This window comes from Barbus barbus (genome assembly GCF_936440315.1).
Source record: "Barbus barbus genome assembly, chromosome: 1".
Classification (NCBI taxonomy): Eukaryota; Metazoa; Chordata; class Actinopteri; order Cypriniformes; family Cyprinidae; genus Barbus; species Barbus barbus.
In genome coordinates this window covers 30,379,492-30,397,106 of record NC_136729.1, presented here as the reverse complement: position 1 = coordinate 30,397,106, position 17,615 = coordinate 30,379,492, and the positions used below count along the sequence as shown (strand labels likewise).

The following is a 17,615-nucleotide window of genomic DNA, read 5'->3' as shown; positions in this document are numbered from 1 at the left end:
TGTAAAACTGGAATTTCTCTGGATTTACAAATCTTTGGGAACTTTTGGAATAACGCAAGCACACAACTGCATGAAATATATAACACTGCAAGTGGTTTTTGGATATATTATTACAAAAATCTTACATATTGTGCCTTTTAAGGAAAGCAATTTACAAAAAAAGTGTTGAAGTAGTATCAGTGGTATTACATGGTTATGTATATATTGTGCCATTCCTGTCAGGTGTCATCTTTCAATAAAAGTCTGTTTGCAAAGCTTGCAAACACATAATTCTGTTTGGAGACATTTACATAGTTTAACATAAATAGCTGTTTTCCTAATATTAGGATCCTTTGGAAGGTAATGCTATTTTTAGTCCAGTGGTACTGTTGTAGTATTTCTTCTGTCTGTATAACAAATGAGTGGGTGGGGCTTAATAGGCAGTGATGAAGTAGTAGCCGTTGATCTGTCTGTGCAGACAGTCTTGTGCTGATGTTTTCATCTCTATTATGTAATTAAAACCTAAAAGCAGAAAACGAGCCATTTTGCCACCTTGAATATGCTTGTGTATACGTGTTCAGTTGTACACATATGCCAAGTGTTCACAACAAAACTGAACTATACCTTTGGACTTAAATTTTTATGCTGTCACTTTTTTGAGAAAAGCAAAAAGGAGAGTTTTATCATTAGTTTAGAGGAGATATGATGGTGTGTTAAAAGAAATAAAGTGCTTTTTTATGCTACAATTGTGTTCACAGTTACAAAGTTGAAGTCACAGTAAAGGATGGTTGTATAGGAAATGCTGAGAAGACTTTTCTGTTGGTTTTTCAAGCAAACCAATTGACCATCCATCAAGCTATCGGTCAAAGTGGCTTAATCGGCCAAAATCACCGCTTTTTGTTTTAATGACCACATTTTTCAGTGTCATGCTGTTATCTGCTGCCTCTTTTCACCTCCTCCTCTTTATTTAACTACTTTGTTTAACCACAGTTTCATCTGTGTAAATAGATAACGTATCTATAGTGTCTCTTTTTTCTCAACATTTTAGGTTACATCCTGTGAATTTATAAGGGAAAATGTACAGCTTGGATTGTATAGCATGACTCCTTAACTATTTTTTACAAATGAAAATGTAGTTCAGATTTAATTTAGTCTCTCGATTTATATGAGACCATAGAAGCTGAATGTATAATTATTATAGTTAGTAAAATGCAGTCTACAAATAGTTTTAGAGTATGGATCTGCTACCCATGCATATTTAAACAGGACTTTTATGTTCTTTTCTTTGCAGTTATTGTTCCAGAAGTCTAAAGGGACTGTGCAGCTGGCCATGGAGCTGTTGGACACCGAGGAGGAGAACTCAGATGGACCTGGGGATACTGAGGTACATGCTTGAGACTTGGCTAAAGATTTTGGAGTGTTAACCTTTTAATCCAATCTGCACTGCTGGCGAAGTGTTGCGGCAACATCTTTTGACTCGAGATGTTTTGACTATGGGCTTATTCAGCCCAAGAACCCACTCAGTGTCAGAATGCTGCGTCACAGTGAAAATTATTCATCTACGCATAGACCAACAATTACAAAATTAGCACAGCGAAATGCAAGAACGCATCCGGTTTCAATCCAAGGCGGGACGGTAGTGTGATTGTCTTCAGTTGATTTTGACAAACTAAATATGTTATTTTAAAGCTCACAATCTGAAAACTGATTTAAAATCATGATGTTAGTGCTAATGGCATGGGCCACATAGAGTATGACATCAAAACCAGAGTCATTAAACCCACCTGCAATGCACAGTCTAGTTATGCTAACTTCCAATATAGCTGCCTCTGCAAATTTAGTACTTGCGCTATTCCGTTGCGCTACTTTCTGTGCTGTGCAATAGGCCTTCTGCTGACTCGTGTCATTCTGCTGCATCGCTGTATCCAACAACATCTGCTACATCTGTGCCACTTGCTACTGCAAGACTTGTTGAGGGGAAATGACGAAAATGGTGTCGTTTCCTTATTGCTCTTTCCTGTAGCATCTCAGAAGAGAGGTGACAATGTTCATGAACCAGATATTAAGCCACCAGATGTTTCTGACATGTAAGAAAAGCTGGGATCACACTAATGTCTAAATGGCCCAAGTATCAGAAAGAAATGATGTGACACGGCAAGACTTTGCACTGAGCCAATTCTGCTCAACAGACTATTGTAGGAGGTCTCTTATAGCACAAATCATGTCCTGCACAAAATTCGTGTCTGGTTTTGAAACGGTCTATATATCAGTATTCTGAAGATGGACTCCATGAGGAATGCAGGGATGCATGCAAGACGACTTTGTGTTTTACAGTTCATTGCTGTTGATGAATGAATGGTCGAGAGCTGTACTTCAACCAGTATTTGAAAAAAACCCACAAAGGTGAACAAAAAACATTTGTCCTGGCAGACTTTATTTGTGCTTGGGATTTTGGAGGGAACATCTCTTTGTGCACAGTTCATTTTGAGTTATTACTCTGTTACAGCCCTTGTGGATGACAAATTGTTGGACACTGACTACAAGCTTTTTGTTGAAGACTCTTACACCAGTTCTTCACTCTTCAGGGACTTCCTTCATAAATTGATTTGGGCTTGAGGCACTGTTCAGGATGCAGTGGACTCTTTGCAAATATGCCACAGTATTCTAGGGGACGCTGGTTGTGGGTCCTGCAGAAACATGATGTCAAAGTGCATCTGCTTCTGCATCAGCTCCCACAGTTCCTCAGGACTTTTCTATATTCTGAAGCCCATCAGTCAGTAGCACCACTGGAAGGCAGAGGTGCAGTCTCTCAGCCACCAGAAAAAAAAACAAGTGTGTGTGTGTGTGTGATGTTGCAGTGTGCTCTCAGCCAAAGTAGCACGGTGTAATGTTGAAAAAAGCCGTTTGACTTGAAGTAATTATAAACACCTATTCTGGCCTATTATTGTGTGTTTATTATATATTTTTAATAATATATCATGTTAATACCATCACAATAATCATAATCATTTCTCATCATTATATGGTTATTTGTTTAATTCATGAAGTTATGTAAATTAATAAAGTAAATTATGCAGTGACATTTGTACTTCATGATTTATTTGTTTATTCTTTTGAACTCTTTCTGTAGTATTATGATTTAATTCTGTTCTTTATTCTGCTCATTTTACACTTGGTCAGCTTTGGTCTTGTGCTCCAAAAAGAGACCATTTTTCAAGAGGTAAAATAAAAGAACAGAGCTTTTGCATTATATATGAGATTCATATAAAGAACACAAAACTGCCATGCAGAGCATATCCTGAAGGTGATATCCATGTATTCAACAATATTCAGTAGTTCCAGACAGTAATGCTATTAACAATGACTCTTAATTCTGTAAAAGTAACCTTGAATGTCTGCCTGTGTGTTTCAGCGCTGGCCCGACTACGTGGAGCGATATCTGAACACCAGCTCGGCCTCTCCAGAGCTGCGAGAGCACCTCTCCCAGAAGCCTGTGTTTCTACCCAGGTGAGGCTCAGCCAAGTACACCCATCTTTAGAGCCGTGAGTCCTTTACACTTCCCATGAAGCATCAGCTCAAGACAGGAACATCCCAGGAATACTTTCGGTAGTCTTTGGAAATGTCTGGGAGTCACACTGTACAAGTGCTGCCTGTTTGTAATCACCTGTTTTTTTTTTATTTCTACCCAAACACACAAGCTCTCTGCTTGCTTGCATTTGCACTTTATTGAGAATTTATTTAATGAAAACTCATTGCTAGGCTGTTTATCTTTGCTCAGATGTAGCCACAGTACAGGCATATTGGTTCTTTTACGCTTATTTATACATTGTAAGTATGGTGTTTGTGGGGAATGTGTGTAGAGGTGTTATCTAAAATTATGTGCACCATTTTTTTATTTTAGGGAAAAATCGCAGTTGAGACTTCTAACACGTTTAATGAAGTGGAAATTTCATTTCATTTTTTTATATTTGTTTTTCATCAATATGGAAGATGTTTTTATATGCCTGCTCTTAACAGGGTTCGGTTGAGTCACCATGTCCTTTGGAAGGGCAACTTTCTAAAGAGGCTGAAGATTGTGCATTTAGATAGATGAGCCTGTTTTAAAAAAAAAAGCAAAAAAAAAAAAAAAAGCAGAGTGCTTTGTTCAGAACTGTACTTTCTTTTGAATAGATTTTCATAATCTTTTTAAAGTAGCCCACTTTTGGGTTTTAGAAAACGTCTTTGCTTTCTCGCATAAAGTGTGCTGTGGTCTGTTTGTGTAATTCTATTCACAGATAAATCTCTGTATGTGACTTGATTTCATGATTGTGTATAAATGCTTTTATAGTCTGTAAGATTTGAGTGAATAGACCTTGTATGCTGAGATCTCAGAGACAATGTGTCCTCCCTTTGCTGACTCTCTCTTGAGTTCGATTGGGGATGTCAGTTTACAAAGTGGTGTTATGACTCGAACTTGAACTTAAACTCACCACGGTCTGATGGCTGTATTTCAGAGAGGGGCTTGTCAATAAAACTCTGGTCTGAATTTTATCCTCAAATGCGTGTATTTCTTTCCAACAGACGTTTGAGCTCTAGCATGGGAGGATGATTGATTTGCTTGTTCTTTCAGTTTTCATAATGCATGTTTTATGTGCAGTGCTGGAGAGATGCTCTTGATGTCTCCATGTTCATCCACAAACTGGCAGTCAAATTTTGATTTATTTTTGGATTGATTCATTTCTGTTTATGTGCAGTGTGAGGTTGAGTAGCTGACATTTGCACCGCTGTTTTTGCTAAGAAAATTAATGCAACAAACACTTCTAGTGCATGGTCATGCAATGCATAATGCACAATGTCAACCCATATCCTGGCCATTTAACCTTATTCCCTACCTGGTTTCTTTTTTTGTGACGATTGGCTAGTTTCTTTAAGTGAAGTCCTGAATTCAAAATAAGAGTCATGGTTTCTATGCCCATTCACATCTGTAACCTTTGGTAAGTACACTTCTAATTTTAGTCTTTAATTGAAGCGGGGAAATTACCTCTGTTTTTGTTTTTCCATCCAGTACCTTGATTTGGCACTTGATCGATACGGTTTTGCCATGGATATGAGTTTTCAGCGGAGATTATAATTTTTGTTGATAATTTATAATATCTGTTGAGACACAGGTGCACTGTAGACAGTTGCATTGGTGCATAAATTTTCTTTTTGAGTAGGATGTTCCTCCTTAGGCTGTCAGATGCTGAGCCTTAACATGTTTGATAGCAATTGTACTAAATTTAAGAAAGATTTAGCTTTTTTTGGAAATTAAACCATGTGCATTTTTCTTTTGAAGGAACCTAAGGCGAATCAGGAAGTGCCAGAGAGGTCAGGAGATGCAAGTGAGAGAGGCCAAAGAAACAGCCAAGAAATCCTCAGAGGGCGGCGAGGACTCAAAAATGGAGTGCATGTTTAAGCTCAACTCCTACAAGATGGTGTACGTCTTCAAGTCGGAGGACTACATGTACCGACGCACTGCACAGCTGAGAGCGCATCAGGTATATAGATGATAGCTCAATGGTTCTCAAACGTTTTGATTCAAGAGTCCGACACAATTTTGAAGCCCCACCCCCACCCTCCCATATTGACTAAGAAATGTCTGATATTTCTACTGTAATTATTATGGTTTAAATAATTATGTTTTATGAACAGAAACTGGAAGTGTTGAGATATTGAAGGGATAGTCCACCCAAAAATTATTTCAGTTTTTATTCATACTCAAGTCATTCCAAACCTGTATGACCTGTAAGTTCTACTGAAGAAATGAAGATATTTTGAAGAATATTGATAATAAAAAAGTTATTGACTTTCCTTGTATGGACGGGAGAAAAATAAAATTAAATGTAAATTGAAACTTTTATTTTTATTTCCAATATTTTTCAAAACATCATCTTTTATGTTCCACAGTAGAAAGTAAAATAGTTTCACTGGTAATGAAACCGTTTCGGTCCCCATTGACTTTCCTTGTATGGACACAAAATACCAAATGGCAACTGGAAATGTTTTTTTTTGCCTGTATTAGCATTTTAATTAAAATTATTTACCCCACTTATTAACTTACTAAATTATTTCACCACTGTCATAGAGGAATATGTTTTGAGATCAGCACAATTGATTGATTTCTGTTTATCTTGATGATTTTCAGTCTCACCAGCGAGTAAGCACTCGTCTGCATCAGCGCTTTCAGTTGTGGCTAGACAGGTGGCGGAAAGAGCATGTGACCAGTGATATGGCAGCCACTACTTCCAAGTGGCTGATGGGAGAGGGCCTGGAGGGGCTCCTGCCCTGCAGAACCGTCTGTGAGCCCAAGATCCTCCACTTCCAGAACATCAACAAATACAAAGTTACCTACAGCGCTACGTTGTAAAGCTCAAGTTTTCAAGAGAAGGCAGGGCTTTTCCCTCCATTTTATGTTGTTTTTACAATGACTGAAGTAGCACTGAAATTAAAATCTGACCGCCATTGAGTTCTTTAAAGATTGCTCACTTAACTTTTTTTATTTTTACATTTTTAAATTTTTAGATTGGAATCCCCCCCCATGGACTCATACTCAGTTGGTTAGTCCCCTTCAATCATGAGGGCAAGAAAACACATGCTGCAGCTCTAGTCAGACTTTTATTCGATTTTCAAGACAATAAGAATCTGGCTTTTTGTGAAATACAGGTCAAGTTCATGCCCATTTGTGTATCGTTTTTTATTTTTCATCTCTTCAAGGTGAATAGTAGTTTATTAGCAATATGTCTTTTGTGGTTCACTTCAACCACGTACATGTTCAGAAAATGAGAGAAAATCTCGAATCTGTTTTTAAAAAAGCCTCCATGTTTGGGGCTATGCAGCTAAACCAGGACTGATGATGTGAATTTCCCAAGTGTATTGTTCGCAATATACATGAAATGTAATCAAGGTCTCTCTTCACAGGTTAATTACAGCACCATTAATAAAGGCATTACCGTTAATTAATAGGCATCTAAGATACCAGCCACAATGTGTCAATCAGGAACACCAGAATAAGTAGAGTCACAAAAGCTCTTGTGATGTAAATACGATGTATATATGCCAGACTGTTTATATTCTGACAACCTTCACTGTTACGTAGTTCAGTTCTTAGGCTTCCTTATCAGCTTAGTGGAGGAGGCTAATGCTGGGATGTTTAAGAAAACACTTTGACTATTCTTACCAAAGGGAGTACTTGTTTAAAGTGTTCTGTCTGGTCACTCTGTCTCCTCTCGTTATGTAGTCATGAAAATGTTCATTTTCGACAGCTTCAAGTTTGTCCAGAACCTGAGATGTTGAATAGGATGGCTTTTCATGACGCTATATTTGGCCCTTATCTGAACTTGTATTCAAATTTGTGATATCACTGCCTGTGTTCTGAGTAGAACTTAGAAACAATCCTGTTTGGTCCCATTTTGCCCTCTTGTACCGAGAAGTCTGGAAATGTAACTTGGGGCACATTTGTATGTGCTTTAAGGCTTTGGTTTATGCTGAAAAATATGTAAAACATATTTAAAGAAGGCAATGACAGCATGTTTCTATGTTCTCATGTACAGCCCTTTTATATTATTCATTATTGTTTTAAAGATTGAAATAAAACAGAATTGTAATAGATTACCCTGCTGTGTGTAGAGCTGCCTGGAACTATAAGGATCAATAATGCATGCGTGTTTTCTCACTGAATTGCACTCATGTACTCTGAATATGGAGAATGCATAATTCATGTGCACTGAAACCCACTGTGTAGTTTTTCCACACTGGCAGCAGAGGGAGTGTTTGGACATTCTCTTGGGGGCGTAGTGTAATGTTTTACACTCAAATGTGACTTTAGAGTTAACTTAAAACATTAGGCAAACTCTCATGATCACATTGAGGCATGCAGTTATTAATTTGTAATGATGGAGGGCTTGCACTAATTCTCTACAGTTTTTAATTGGAAATGCAATTAACTCTTTTAACAGTCTTTAGAGTTTAAATAATTTGTGTACAATTAGTTTTTATGAACATACATTTTTCTATTTTTTTGCCCTAAAAAGGCAAGAGTGTTTAAACTCCAAAGAGAGTAATAGAAGTCTACAGTGACATTTAACTTACCAGGGGAAAAGGTGTTGGTTCGATATGGCTCATTATTTAATTGGGATTTGGCCCCATATTATAGTTAAGCAATCCCTGGAGAAATGGGTCATTAAAAGGCTCTCCAAGTCCATAACTCTCAGAGCATAAAATGGATCTTTTACCAGTTTTTAGCCATGTCAGATATTTGTCTTTTGCATAATTGCTGCTTAAAATTCAGTTTTGCCACTACAGGAATAAATTACATTTTAAAATGTATAAAAATAGAAAAAAAATATTTCAAGTTTTAATTAATTCAGAAATTATTTTATTTATTTTGCCAAATAAAAGCAGCCTTGGTGAGCATAAGACACTAATTAAAAAAACAAACAAAAAAAAAAATTATGACCCTCAAACATTTGTCTTCTGGAAAACATGTATTTTATCTATAAAGTCTACAATGTCGGTAATATGCGTGTGTGTGTGTATATATATATGTTTATGTGTGTGTGTGTGTGTCTGCCCACTGTTCTTCAGAAAAGACCTGCAGTGACTATGATTTAAAAATATATATATATATATGTTTATGTTTATGTGTGTGTGTGTGTGTGTGTGTGTGTCTGCCCACTGTTCTTCAGAAAAGACCTGCAGTGACTATGATTTAAAAAAAAAATATATATATATATATATATATATATATATATAAATATATATATAAATATAATCACTAAATGTTTTCACCTTTTATAACAGTTGCAAATGAGTCCCTCTGTCCTCAGTGTGAAAAGATGGATTTCAAAATCATAGTCACTGGAGGGCTTTTCTGAAGAACAGTGGGCAAGTGAACTATTCTGTGGTGTGTTTCTCAAAAGTGTCGTTAGCTAACTATGATTGCAAGCTCCACTGAACTCTGTTGGTAACAACGGAACTCGTGACCATAGATGCTTTTGGGAAACTCACCCCAGGACAAACAAGGGACTCAACTATCACAAAATATAAAAACAGAGTAACACTTTAACAAAGGGACCAGTTCTCACTATTAACTAGTTGCTTATTAGCATGCCTATTATTAATATATAGGCTGTTTATTAGTACTTATAAAGCACATATTCAGCATGACCATATTCTACATCCCTAATACTAATACCTGAACAACTACCTTATTTATAATCAGCAAATTAAGAATTTAGTGAGGCAAAAGTCATATTTAATGGTTTGTTAATGGCAAGAATTGAACCTTGAAATAAAGTGTGACCAAAAACAGTTGTGGAACATTCAACAACAATTATGTCTTTATTTCATCCACAGTCAATGACTACAAAAAAAGTTAATAAAGATCATTAGATATGGGTGGAGTAAACCATTACAAGTGTTCTAAGAGTGTTTGTCAGATATAACCATGAATATAACTAACACCAGGCCGACTCAATTCCTCAGCTGTCCGGCCCACCTTGAGAGTCCTGCAGCACTCCTTAAATCATCTTAGAGCTTGAGCCAGGCCTGACTAACACTGTACATTAAAAACATTATACAAATGAATCTAATGATTAAATTTAATAAACATGGTGATGAAGTCAGAACAGAAGAAAGTATCAACTAACACACAACAGTGCAAGTTAATCTCAAACAAAATGTTATTCCTCCAAAGCTGCAAGTGCTGGGATATCCCTCCATCCAGTGATTATTCCCGTACATATATCCGTGTGCACATCACATCATCGGCCCCAAAGGTCTGAGCAATGAAAATAAATAAAGAGAGAATGCCATTAACTCAATTCATTCTTTCAGTGTTATTCAGTTCATTTTGTTCGCCATGCTTTATTTGCAGTCATAGTTCGATTATATGTGACACTCCTAAAATGAAGACATTTTGCTCTGATGTAAACAATTTGTTTGTAGCTTCTTGGAATTGTTTATCACTGAAGTGCTTTGACTGATGTATTGATGGGATTGAGAGGAAGAGCCTCTGACGTCTCAACGCTAAATTTGGAAATCACATCAAAACAGAACTAGAGCAGCTGACAACACCATAGACCATCTGCACTCCAGAGCAGGACCACCTCACGCACTCTTTTAAAAAATGGTATTAGGACGGGCCATCTGCTGTGTGCACCGGTGCCGTGGGACACATTAGAGAGAGGAGTGTCAGGCCCTTACACACCGCCAGCATTCCTACATGTAACATGATCAATTAGACCCATTTGCAAAGTGTTTTCTGGGTCACTGCCAGTAACTTTGCTCTATGATGCCAGCTTTATGGAAATGTGGCCATTTTCACAAAAAGCCACACACATTAATCACTAGAAGGAAAAAAAAAAACAGGTAAAAATTAAGTAAACTTTATGTAAACCATTTATACTGAAGAGTGCTGCAAAGCACAAGACAAATGGTTTCAAGTGGTTCATAAGAATAATACATTAATTTCAATAAACAAAAAGACAGAAAGCAGTTACCATTATATTCATATGCAACAAGGCATTTTTTTGAATTAGCTGCAGTTGGTCATTATTATTCAGCTCATGACAAAACAGCTGGTCATGAATGGAAAGACATGCATCACCATCATGCATTCAGAAGTGTCTCCTCCTCGTGAGCCTGAAGGAGTTTTGATGTGAGCCAGCTGCATTACCAGTTCACTGTGATGCATCACATTTTCTGCTGTGCCTAAAACACAGATGTGGCTTGTCCGGCATGCTGTAATGCCCCCAACTGTGTCAAGTTCCATGAACCCATTAATGTGGACCAAAAATACGAATGCATACAAGTTGTGCTGTGTTAAAGGTTCAGTGTATTTCCCTGTTGAGCTCATTTATTTAGCAATAACTTTCCATGAATAGAGCACATACGGTCTAAAATGGCCTCATAAATAGCTTTTTCAATGCAACATAAAAGAATAAACAAATAAATAAATAATGAAAAACATAAAATCATGGAAAAATATGTAAAAGAACTGCAAATTTTGCTTATAGCTATCACTCAGTAGCAGCTAATGCTAATTTGGAACCAAATGTTGGTGTGTTGTCATTGATAGAGTTATATTTCCCCAAAAAAGGAAGATTAATATTTGTTTGGTCAAAAACTTGAGTAACAAGGTTAAATGTTTGATCGTGATGGATGCCATCAGTACTTAAAATTATGTAAAAACTATGAAAATTAAACGGAATATTATGTATTTATTGTTGTTATTTCTTAGGCCTAAAAAAAAAAACAATTGAAAAAGTCTGTCAGGGCTCTGGGTTGCTCACAAAATTGCAATCAAGACTTGTTATATATTTAAATATATATATATACACATACACACATTTTATTTAATCAAGTATATCAGTTCAATAGATTATATCAAATTAATGTTATTTGTTGTACATCTCATTTTAAGACTTCTCAAGTGGGACAGTCCAAAATCTCATTTTAAGGGAGTCAATGCATTTGCTATATTTTTGAACTTGTGAATTTTCATGCTAGGCCAATTTTATGCAAGATTAGTGCACTTAGTTCATAACCTCCTCAGTTATGGTGTTTGTGCTTCCAATGCTTTAAAGAAAAAGTGAATTTTGCACAAGTGGCTACTGAATACTGCAAAGTAAGCAATTTCAGAATTGGGCCTTGGTTTTAACTTAGCCTCTATAAACGTTTAAGTACGGCCTACACATCATGCTATTTATAAATAGCATGAACTTTATCAGGATGCATGTGATCCACAAGTGAGTGTCACACAAGGTTAGATGCTACTGTAGGTTGTGTTCGCTTGTTATGCACAAGTTACCTTTACTGAATGCTCATGAACTGCTTTTTTTGGCACATATTTTCAGTGACCCATGTGAAGAATGGTGAAAATCATTTCACAGCGTGAGTGTTTCACCATCACAAGTCTTTCCCAAATTCGCTTTAAAGTTTACAACAGATACTTGAACGAGGAAGACATTTGATGTCCCTCAGGGACAGCAAAGCAAGTGAATAAAGCCAATAATAAAACCTTCTCAGTTATAAGGCCAGTTTACTGTTGTCCATCTGGCCTATGAAACAGGCCAGATGCTTACCCAATCCTGCATTTTTGTAAAAATTCCAAACAAATCCAAGCGATCTGTTTCTCATGGGTGTTAGCAATCACCAAGCAGACTGAAACATGTCACACTCAGAGAAATTCGGCACAAAACACACAATGACAGAGAGAATTGTTTTAAAAGGAACTATCAAGTGATGGACAAGCTCCTCACCAGAATGAGTTCGTTCCCTCTCAGCTCTCGTGTCCAGTATGTCTTAGGGCCGTTACCATCCAGAAGGGTTTGCCTACAGGTCATCTTGTTCTCTGTCTCCCATGTGACCAGGCTCTGTGGACAATGACAAGCAATCTCACAACAGCCTTTTGAAGATCAACATCTGTATCTATATGTACTGCACACCAGAAGAACATTTATAGTTTCTCAGAGGAAGTCTTCTGTCCGATTGCACTTGAATTATGATGTTCATTGAATGTTTAACTTTTAGGACACTGATTTGAGCAAATAAATCATAAGTAATGGACTGAGGACAGATGACCACCTCAGGTGACCTGCTATACGTCATGCCGATGAGTCACAGATATATATTTGACCACCCTCTCATATATTTCATCACCCTCTCTGCTTAATCTTTTGTGCTGCATTTAACTGAATGACTAAATATATAGGTTTCATTTCATGATCATTTAATGTTGCCTCTGCCAAATAACTAAACAGTAAAATTAAAAATGCTTGGGTGTCTATTTATGTCAAAAACAGATGTTTATTTTGTGCTAGGCCTGTGGTTGCTTTGATTTGCTTGTAAAAAGGCAGCAGTCATAAAGGTTAGCTTGTTAAAAAGGCTTTAGTGCAGTTTGGCCTGTTGCCACCCATTGCCCTATCAGCAGCCTCTGATGGGTTGACAGGCTCAGAATGAAAACACATCCTGTCATATCAGTGCTCATCAGTTCTTTAGTATGCACACATTATCTTGCACGGTGCTGGATGTGATGAGAGCAGCCGTTTGAGCCAGAATCGACCTCAGATCCATTCAAATCCTGGAGATTAAAGGTGGAAGACATAAGGGCGACAGTAGCTAGTTTAGATAAGCCTGCAGTGTTGCTTTGATGCACTTGTGTGTCATATAATCTAATTTACCAAACTGTCTGTGACCTGGCTTTGAGGTGAAAAAGAGATTAGCACAGTCACAAACTGTCAATGTAGCTTTAGTGATATTCTTTTACAAAACGTTAAAACATATTGTAATTTCATTCATTTTGCACACCTCTGTGCTGTTACACACACCCACCCACACCGGCATGTTTTATGGGGACATTCCACAGATGTAATGATTTTAATACTGTACAAAAAGTATTTATCTCCTTGGCCTAAACCTACCCATGACACAAAACTCTCTGCATTTTTACATTCGCAAAAAACATAATTCTGCATGATTTATAAGCTGTTTTTCTCATGGGTACCAAAAATGTTCCCACAAGGTCAACAATTACTGGTAATACTATCCTTGTAGGGACATTTGGTATACTGTATAGGCACACACACACACACACACAAATAAATAAAAAATGTAGGGTTGGTAAGACTTTTAAAATGTTTCTAAAAGAAGTCTCTAACGCTCAGCATCGTGCATTTAAAAATAAAATACAGCAAAATTACTAATATTGTGAAATATTACTACTAAAAACTTGAAATAACTGTTTTCTATTTTAATCTTGTAAAAAATAATATTCTTGTGACGTTAAAGCAGAATTTTCAGCAGCCATTTCTCCAGTCCTCAGTCATTTTATTTTATTGTATTTATTTGGTAGAAGCCGTGATACACTTTAGGATTCTTTGATTAACAGAGTGCAACTTTTAATCAATTAGTTTAGTCCTTTCTGATATACGTATTATTCATATATATTTACATGAATATAAATATATTAATTTCTGTAACTAAATAAATATATCTAAATATAAATATACATAAGTTATATATAGCTATATATATAGATATATATATATATATATATATATATATATATATATATATATATATATATATATATAATTAATATAGATTTTTTAATTTTCAAAAATCATGTTTTGTATTATGTTATCATGTTTTTATTGTGTTAGTGTTAGTTGTGTTTCGTTACGTTTTAACCTATTCAAAATAACCCAACTGCAGTTTGATTAAGATTAATTGTAATGCACTATGAAAAAACACGATTTTTGAAAACGAAAATTGTTAAAAACGGAGTTATCGGTTTTTGCAAAATAACTCTTCATACACACAAACACACACACACACATATATATATATATATATATATATATATATAAATAGATCTCTGTATGCTGTATTCTCATTTCTAAAGAATAAAGATACTGATCAAGAAAAGGGAAGCCTTCTAAGCTGTATTACCTTGCACTTTCGCCCATCCACGGTCTCCTCGTTGAACTCTTGTCCTATCTGGAAGTTAATTTCTGTAGTCCTCACAGTGGTGGAGGTTTTGATGTAGAACTGTTCTCCGTTCTGGCGGATCTCCACGTGGGGTTTAGAGGCTGCAGCACAGGCCACCTTTCTCAGCATAGCGTTCACCCCTACATTACACAAAACATCTAATTACGCCACGAGTTATGTCAAATTCGCCACTTTGCTTCTGTAAATGTTTTCAGTTTTATGTCACTGAGGCAGAATGGAGCAAACAAAAGTCTCCAAATGAAAAGGTTATTTTATACAATAAATGATCGAATAACTCAAGCATTCATTGCTCTTGACTGTGCTGTAATTATCCACTTGTATATCTCGCTCTAATTCCCTCAAGATGGCATACTTACATCATTTATTTGAATCTGCTGTAATAGATACTGGGGCAAAGGGAATATCTGACCTGCTTTCACTTGTGTGGCTTTCATGTTTTTTAATGTGACTGACGTTCATTTTTCCTAGTCATAACTGGGGCAAGTTAAGCATTCATACAGCCGTGGTATGCCATATTTTCTGCATAAATAGTTATCAAGTGACCACAGAGTAGATTGTTATCAGCAGATGTTGCAAATAAGGAGTTGCAATGACAGGGTGTTGACTGGAAGGAATGCCACGGCTCTTGGTCTTGTGCAGTTCCTACATGGACAAATGCTGTAACTACAAGGGCTAATAGCACTTCTTTTTTCTTCTTTTTGCCACAGCATTGTAGTGTAAACTACTAGTGCGAGTAACTGTCTGATCACTTTCATAAACATTTCAGTTCTGAGAAATGTCTCTCTTCATGCTTAGCAGTTTTCTGGAGAATTGTAGGTGTCAGTTTCACTCGCCCCTTTTTTTTTTTTTTTTCTCCCTGATATCAGTGAACAAAAGTTCACTACCATTTAAATGTATGGGGTCAGTATAAAAATACTTTTATATTTGAAATAAAAGTTGTTCTTTTGAACTCTCATCAAAGAATATTGAAATCATGCATCACCGCTTCTACAAAAATATTAAACAACACAGCTGTTTTTCAACATTGATAATTAATGTTTCAAATCAGCATATGATTTCTGAAGGATCATGTGACACTGAAGACTGGAGTAAATTCAGCTTTGCCATTACAGAAATAAATTATATTTCTAAACATTAAAATAGAAAACTGTTATTTTATATTAGAATATTTCACAATATTACCATTTTATACTGTATTTTGATTAAATAAGTGAAGCCTTCTTTAAAGACTTTTTTCAAAAGCATAAAAATCTTACCCCAGACTTTTGAACCTTAATGTAAAAATAAATAAATAAAATAATGATAAAATACAAATCTAATTGTTCAGTTTGATCAAATCATAATTTCAGCTGCACAACATATTTTTTTTTTCATGATTATTATTCTTGGTATGAAGCAATTATATATAAAAAAAAAATATATATATATATAATCCACTTTGTTGGTGCATTTTGTGCCCTTGCTAAATCTCTGCACTGTCTCTGTAGCTTTGAGAATTTGAATAAGAATCCAAGCAACTCATGCTGCCAAAGAAACAAAAGAGACTGAAGACGCAGTCCAACAGCCCGAAGATAATAGTGATTTACTCTTCACACTAGTTAATCCATGAATATGCTATTGAAGACTAAACAGCAGACGAAGGGCGGATTCTGGACGGGGCCTAAACAACAGGATAAAACAGTCTATACTACACACTTAGTGAAGGATGAAGTGAGAGAATCACTTACCGAGCGCTTTGAGGAGTTCTTCAAAATTTTCACTGCTCTTCATCTTCCAGGTTCCAGCAAAATTAGGCATCTTGACCTGTTCCTTTTTATCACTCTGGCTTTCAGAAACTTGCCTTTTAATTCAGAAACCCAGTAAACAGATCTTCGACCACTTTTTAGATCTAAGAAGCTGTCAGTTTCTTCTTTTCTTTCTCACCCTGTCTCTTCTAGAGTGTCACCCTCTCTTTCTTTCTGTCTCTGTGTTACGCCTTCTGGACCACTGCTGATAGCAAGCATCTGTGACGCACGTCAGTGGTCCCTCCCTCCCTCCCACCCTCCCTCCCAGATGGATGTAATGGCTTACAGGAGCACCCATTCTCTAACGCTTCTTATTCATCTCACACCCTTGAATTCATTGCTTTAATACTATCCGGGCTGTCACATTTATTCTCATATAAAGCTCCTAAAGACTTTAAGTAGTCAGTTCATACTCTTCTATGGTCTCTTTTATCACTTTGCCAGTTCTTCAACTTTTGGATTAAAGTGAATGTAAATGATAGTTTTCATTTTCCGCCAGTGCACTTTTTAAATCTATTCAGCAGTGCTGTCACTATGACACTCAATATGAATTATAAATACATCCGGTTGATAAAATTGGGAGAATGATTATTGGAGTACATTGCATGAGAAATTACTTTTTCAGTCTTTCTACTTCAAATTTTCATCTTTAATTCAATGTTGCTTGTTACATTTAGTAGCAATTTCTGAATGAAAAGTGTTTCAAAGTAAATTCCATTTTTCTTTCAGTCTGTATGCACTCTAGATATACATTGTATCAATTTGAGTCAATTTTCTTGTCTTTCTTGCACATTTTAAAAACAGCCCTCAACACATTTCCCATGAAGACCCATTCATCCTGGATCCTACCTCCCAACAGGAGAAGGACAGGAGCCCCAGGAGAGAAAGAGGGGCCCCAGGCTGAACCCCCCCTCCCCTCCTAGGCAGTCTGATTTGTTCCTGTCCCGATGTTGTTTCATTTATCTCTTTGACAAAGTGCCTTTGAGACAGCAGTTGATAATTAATGTAGAGAGAGGGCAGAGAGCACTTTGTCATTTCTCCAGGAAGTATCCAGGAGAAGGAACGGACCCATCCACTCGCTTGCACACCCTCATCAGCCACTGTTTGTCCCATCAATCAATTGATTTGGTATGGGCCTTCAGATGTTGCTGTGTGTGAATGTATCTTTTCTCTCCTTTGTGTTTATAAGGCCCTGGTGAATGTGCCAATGTGTGGTCCATGAAATAGACTGTGCTATGCCAAGATGATGTGGAGGACCATTGTTCCTCAAGAACATGCAGAAAGGTTGCATTAACATACTGTATAGTATTGCGTATAGTTATT

The 17,615-nt window shown here is 36.5% G+C and overlaps 2 protein-coding genes across 2 annotated transcripts in view; one reads left to right on the top strand and one right to left on the bottom strand.

The window, feature by feature from the left end:
- Nucleotides 1–7,609, top strand: part of LOC306873507 (paired amphipathic helix protein Sin3a-like) — a 29,424-nt gene extending 21,815 nt beyond the window's left edge. The window contains exons 18-21 of the mRNA XM_079422844.1: nt 1,271–1,363; nt 3,392–3,486; nt 5,294–5,495; nt 6,143–7,609. Of these exons, the coding sequence (XP_079278970.1) occupies nt 1,271–1,363; nt 3,392–3,486; nt 5,294–5,495; nt 6,143–6,364 (612 nt within the window). The 3' untranslated portion in view covers nt 6,365–7,609. The remainder of the gene's footprint in view (nt 1–1,270; nt 1,364–3,391; nt 3,487–5,293; nt 5,496–6,142) is intronic.
- A 1,700-nt stretch (nt 7,610–9,309) lies between these two features.
- LOC306873568 (cellular retinoic acid-binding protein 1-like) lies at nt 9,310–16,476 on the bottom strand. Its single transcript, XM_079422965.1, has 4 exons — nt 16,236–16,476; nt 14,449–14,627; nt 12,258–12,371; nt 9,310–9,775 (listed from the first exon to the last, which is right to left on the bottom strand). The coding sequence occupies exons 1-4, from the start codon at nt 16,303–16,305 to the stop codon at nt 9,725–9,727; spliced, it is 414 nt and encodes a 137-aa protein (XP_079279091.1). The 5' UTR covers nt 16,306–16,476; the 3' UTR covers nt 9,310–9,724.
- Nucleotides 16,477–17,615: the final 1,139 nt, after the last annotated feature.

Excerpts from the sequence above, each read along its gene's own strand:
- LOC306873568 (XM_079422965.1), bottom strand. The coding sequence starts at position 16,305 with ATGCCTAATTTTGCTGGAACCTGGAAGATGAAGAGCAGTGAAAATTTT. Across the intron at positions 14,628-16,235 it reads AGAACTCCTCAAAGCGCTCG|GGGTGAACGCTATGCTGAGA; the intron begins GTAAGTGATTCT and ends TGTGTAATGTAG. Across the intron at positions 12,372-14,448 it reads TGGATGGGCGAAAGTGCAAG|AGCCTGGTCACATGGGAGAC; the intron begins GTAATACAGCTT and ends CATTGTCCACAG.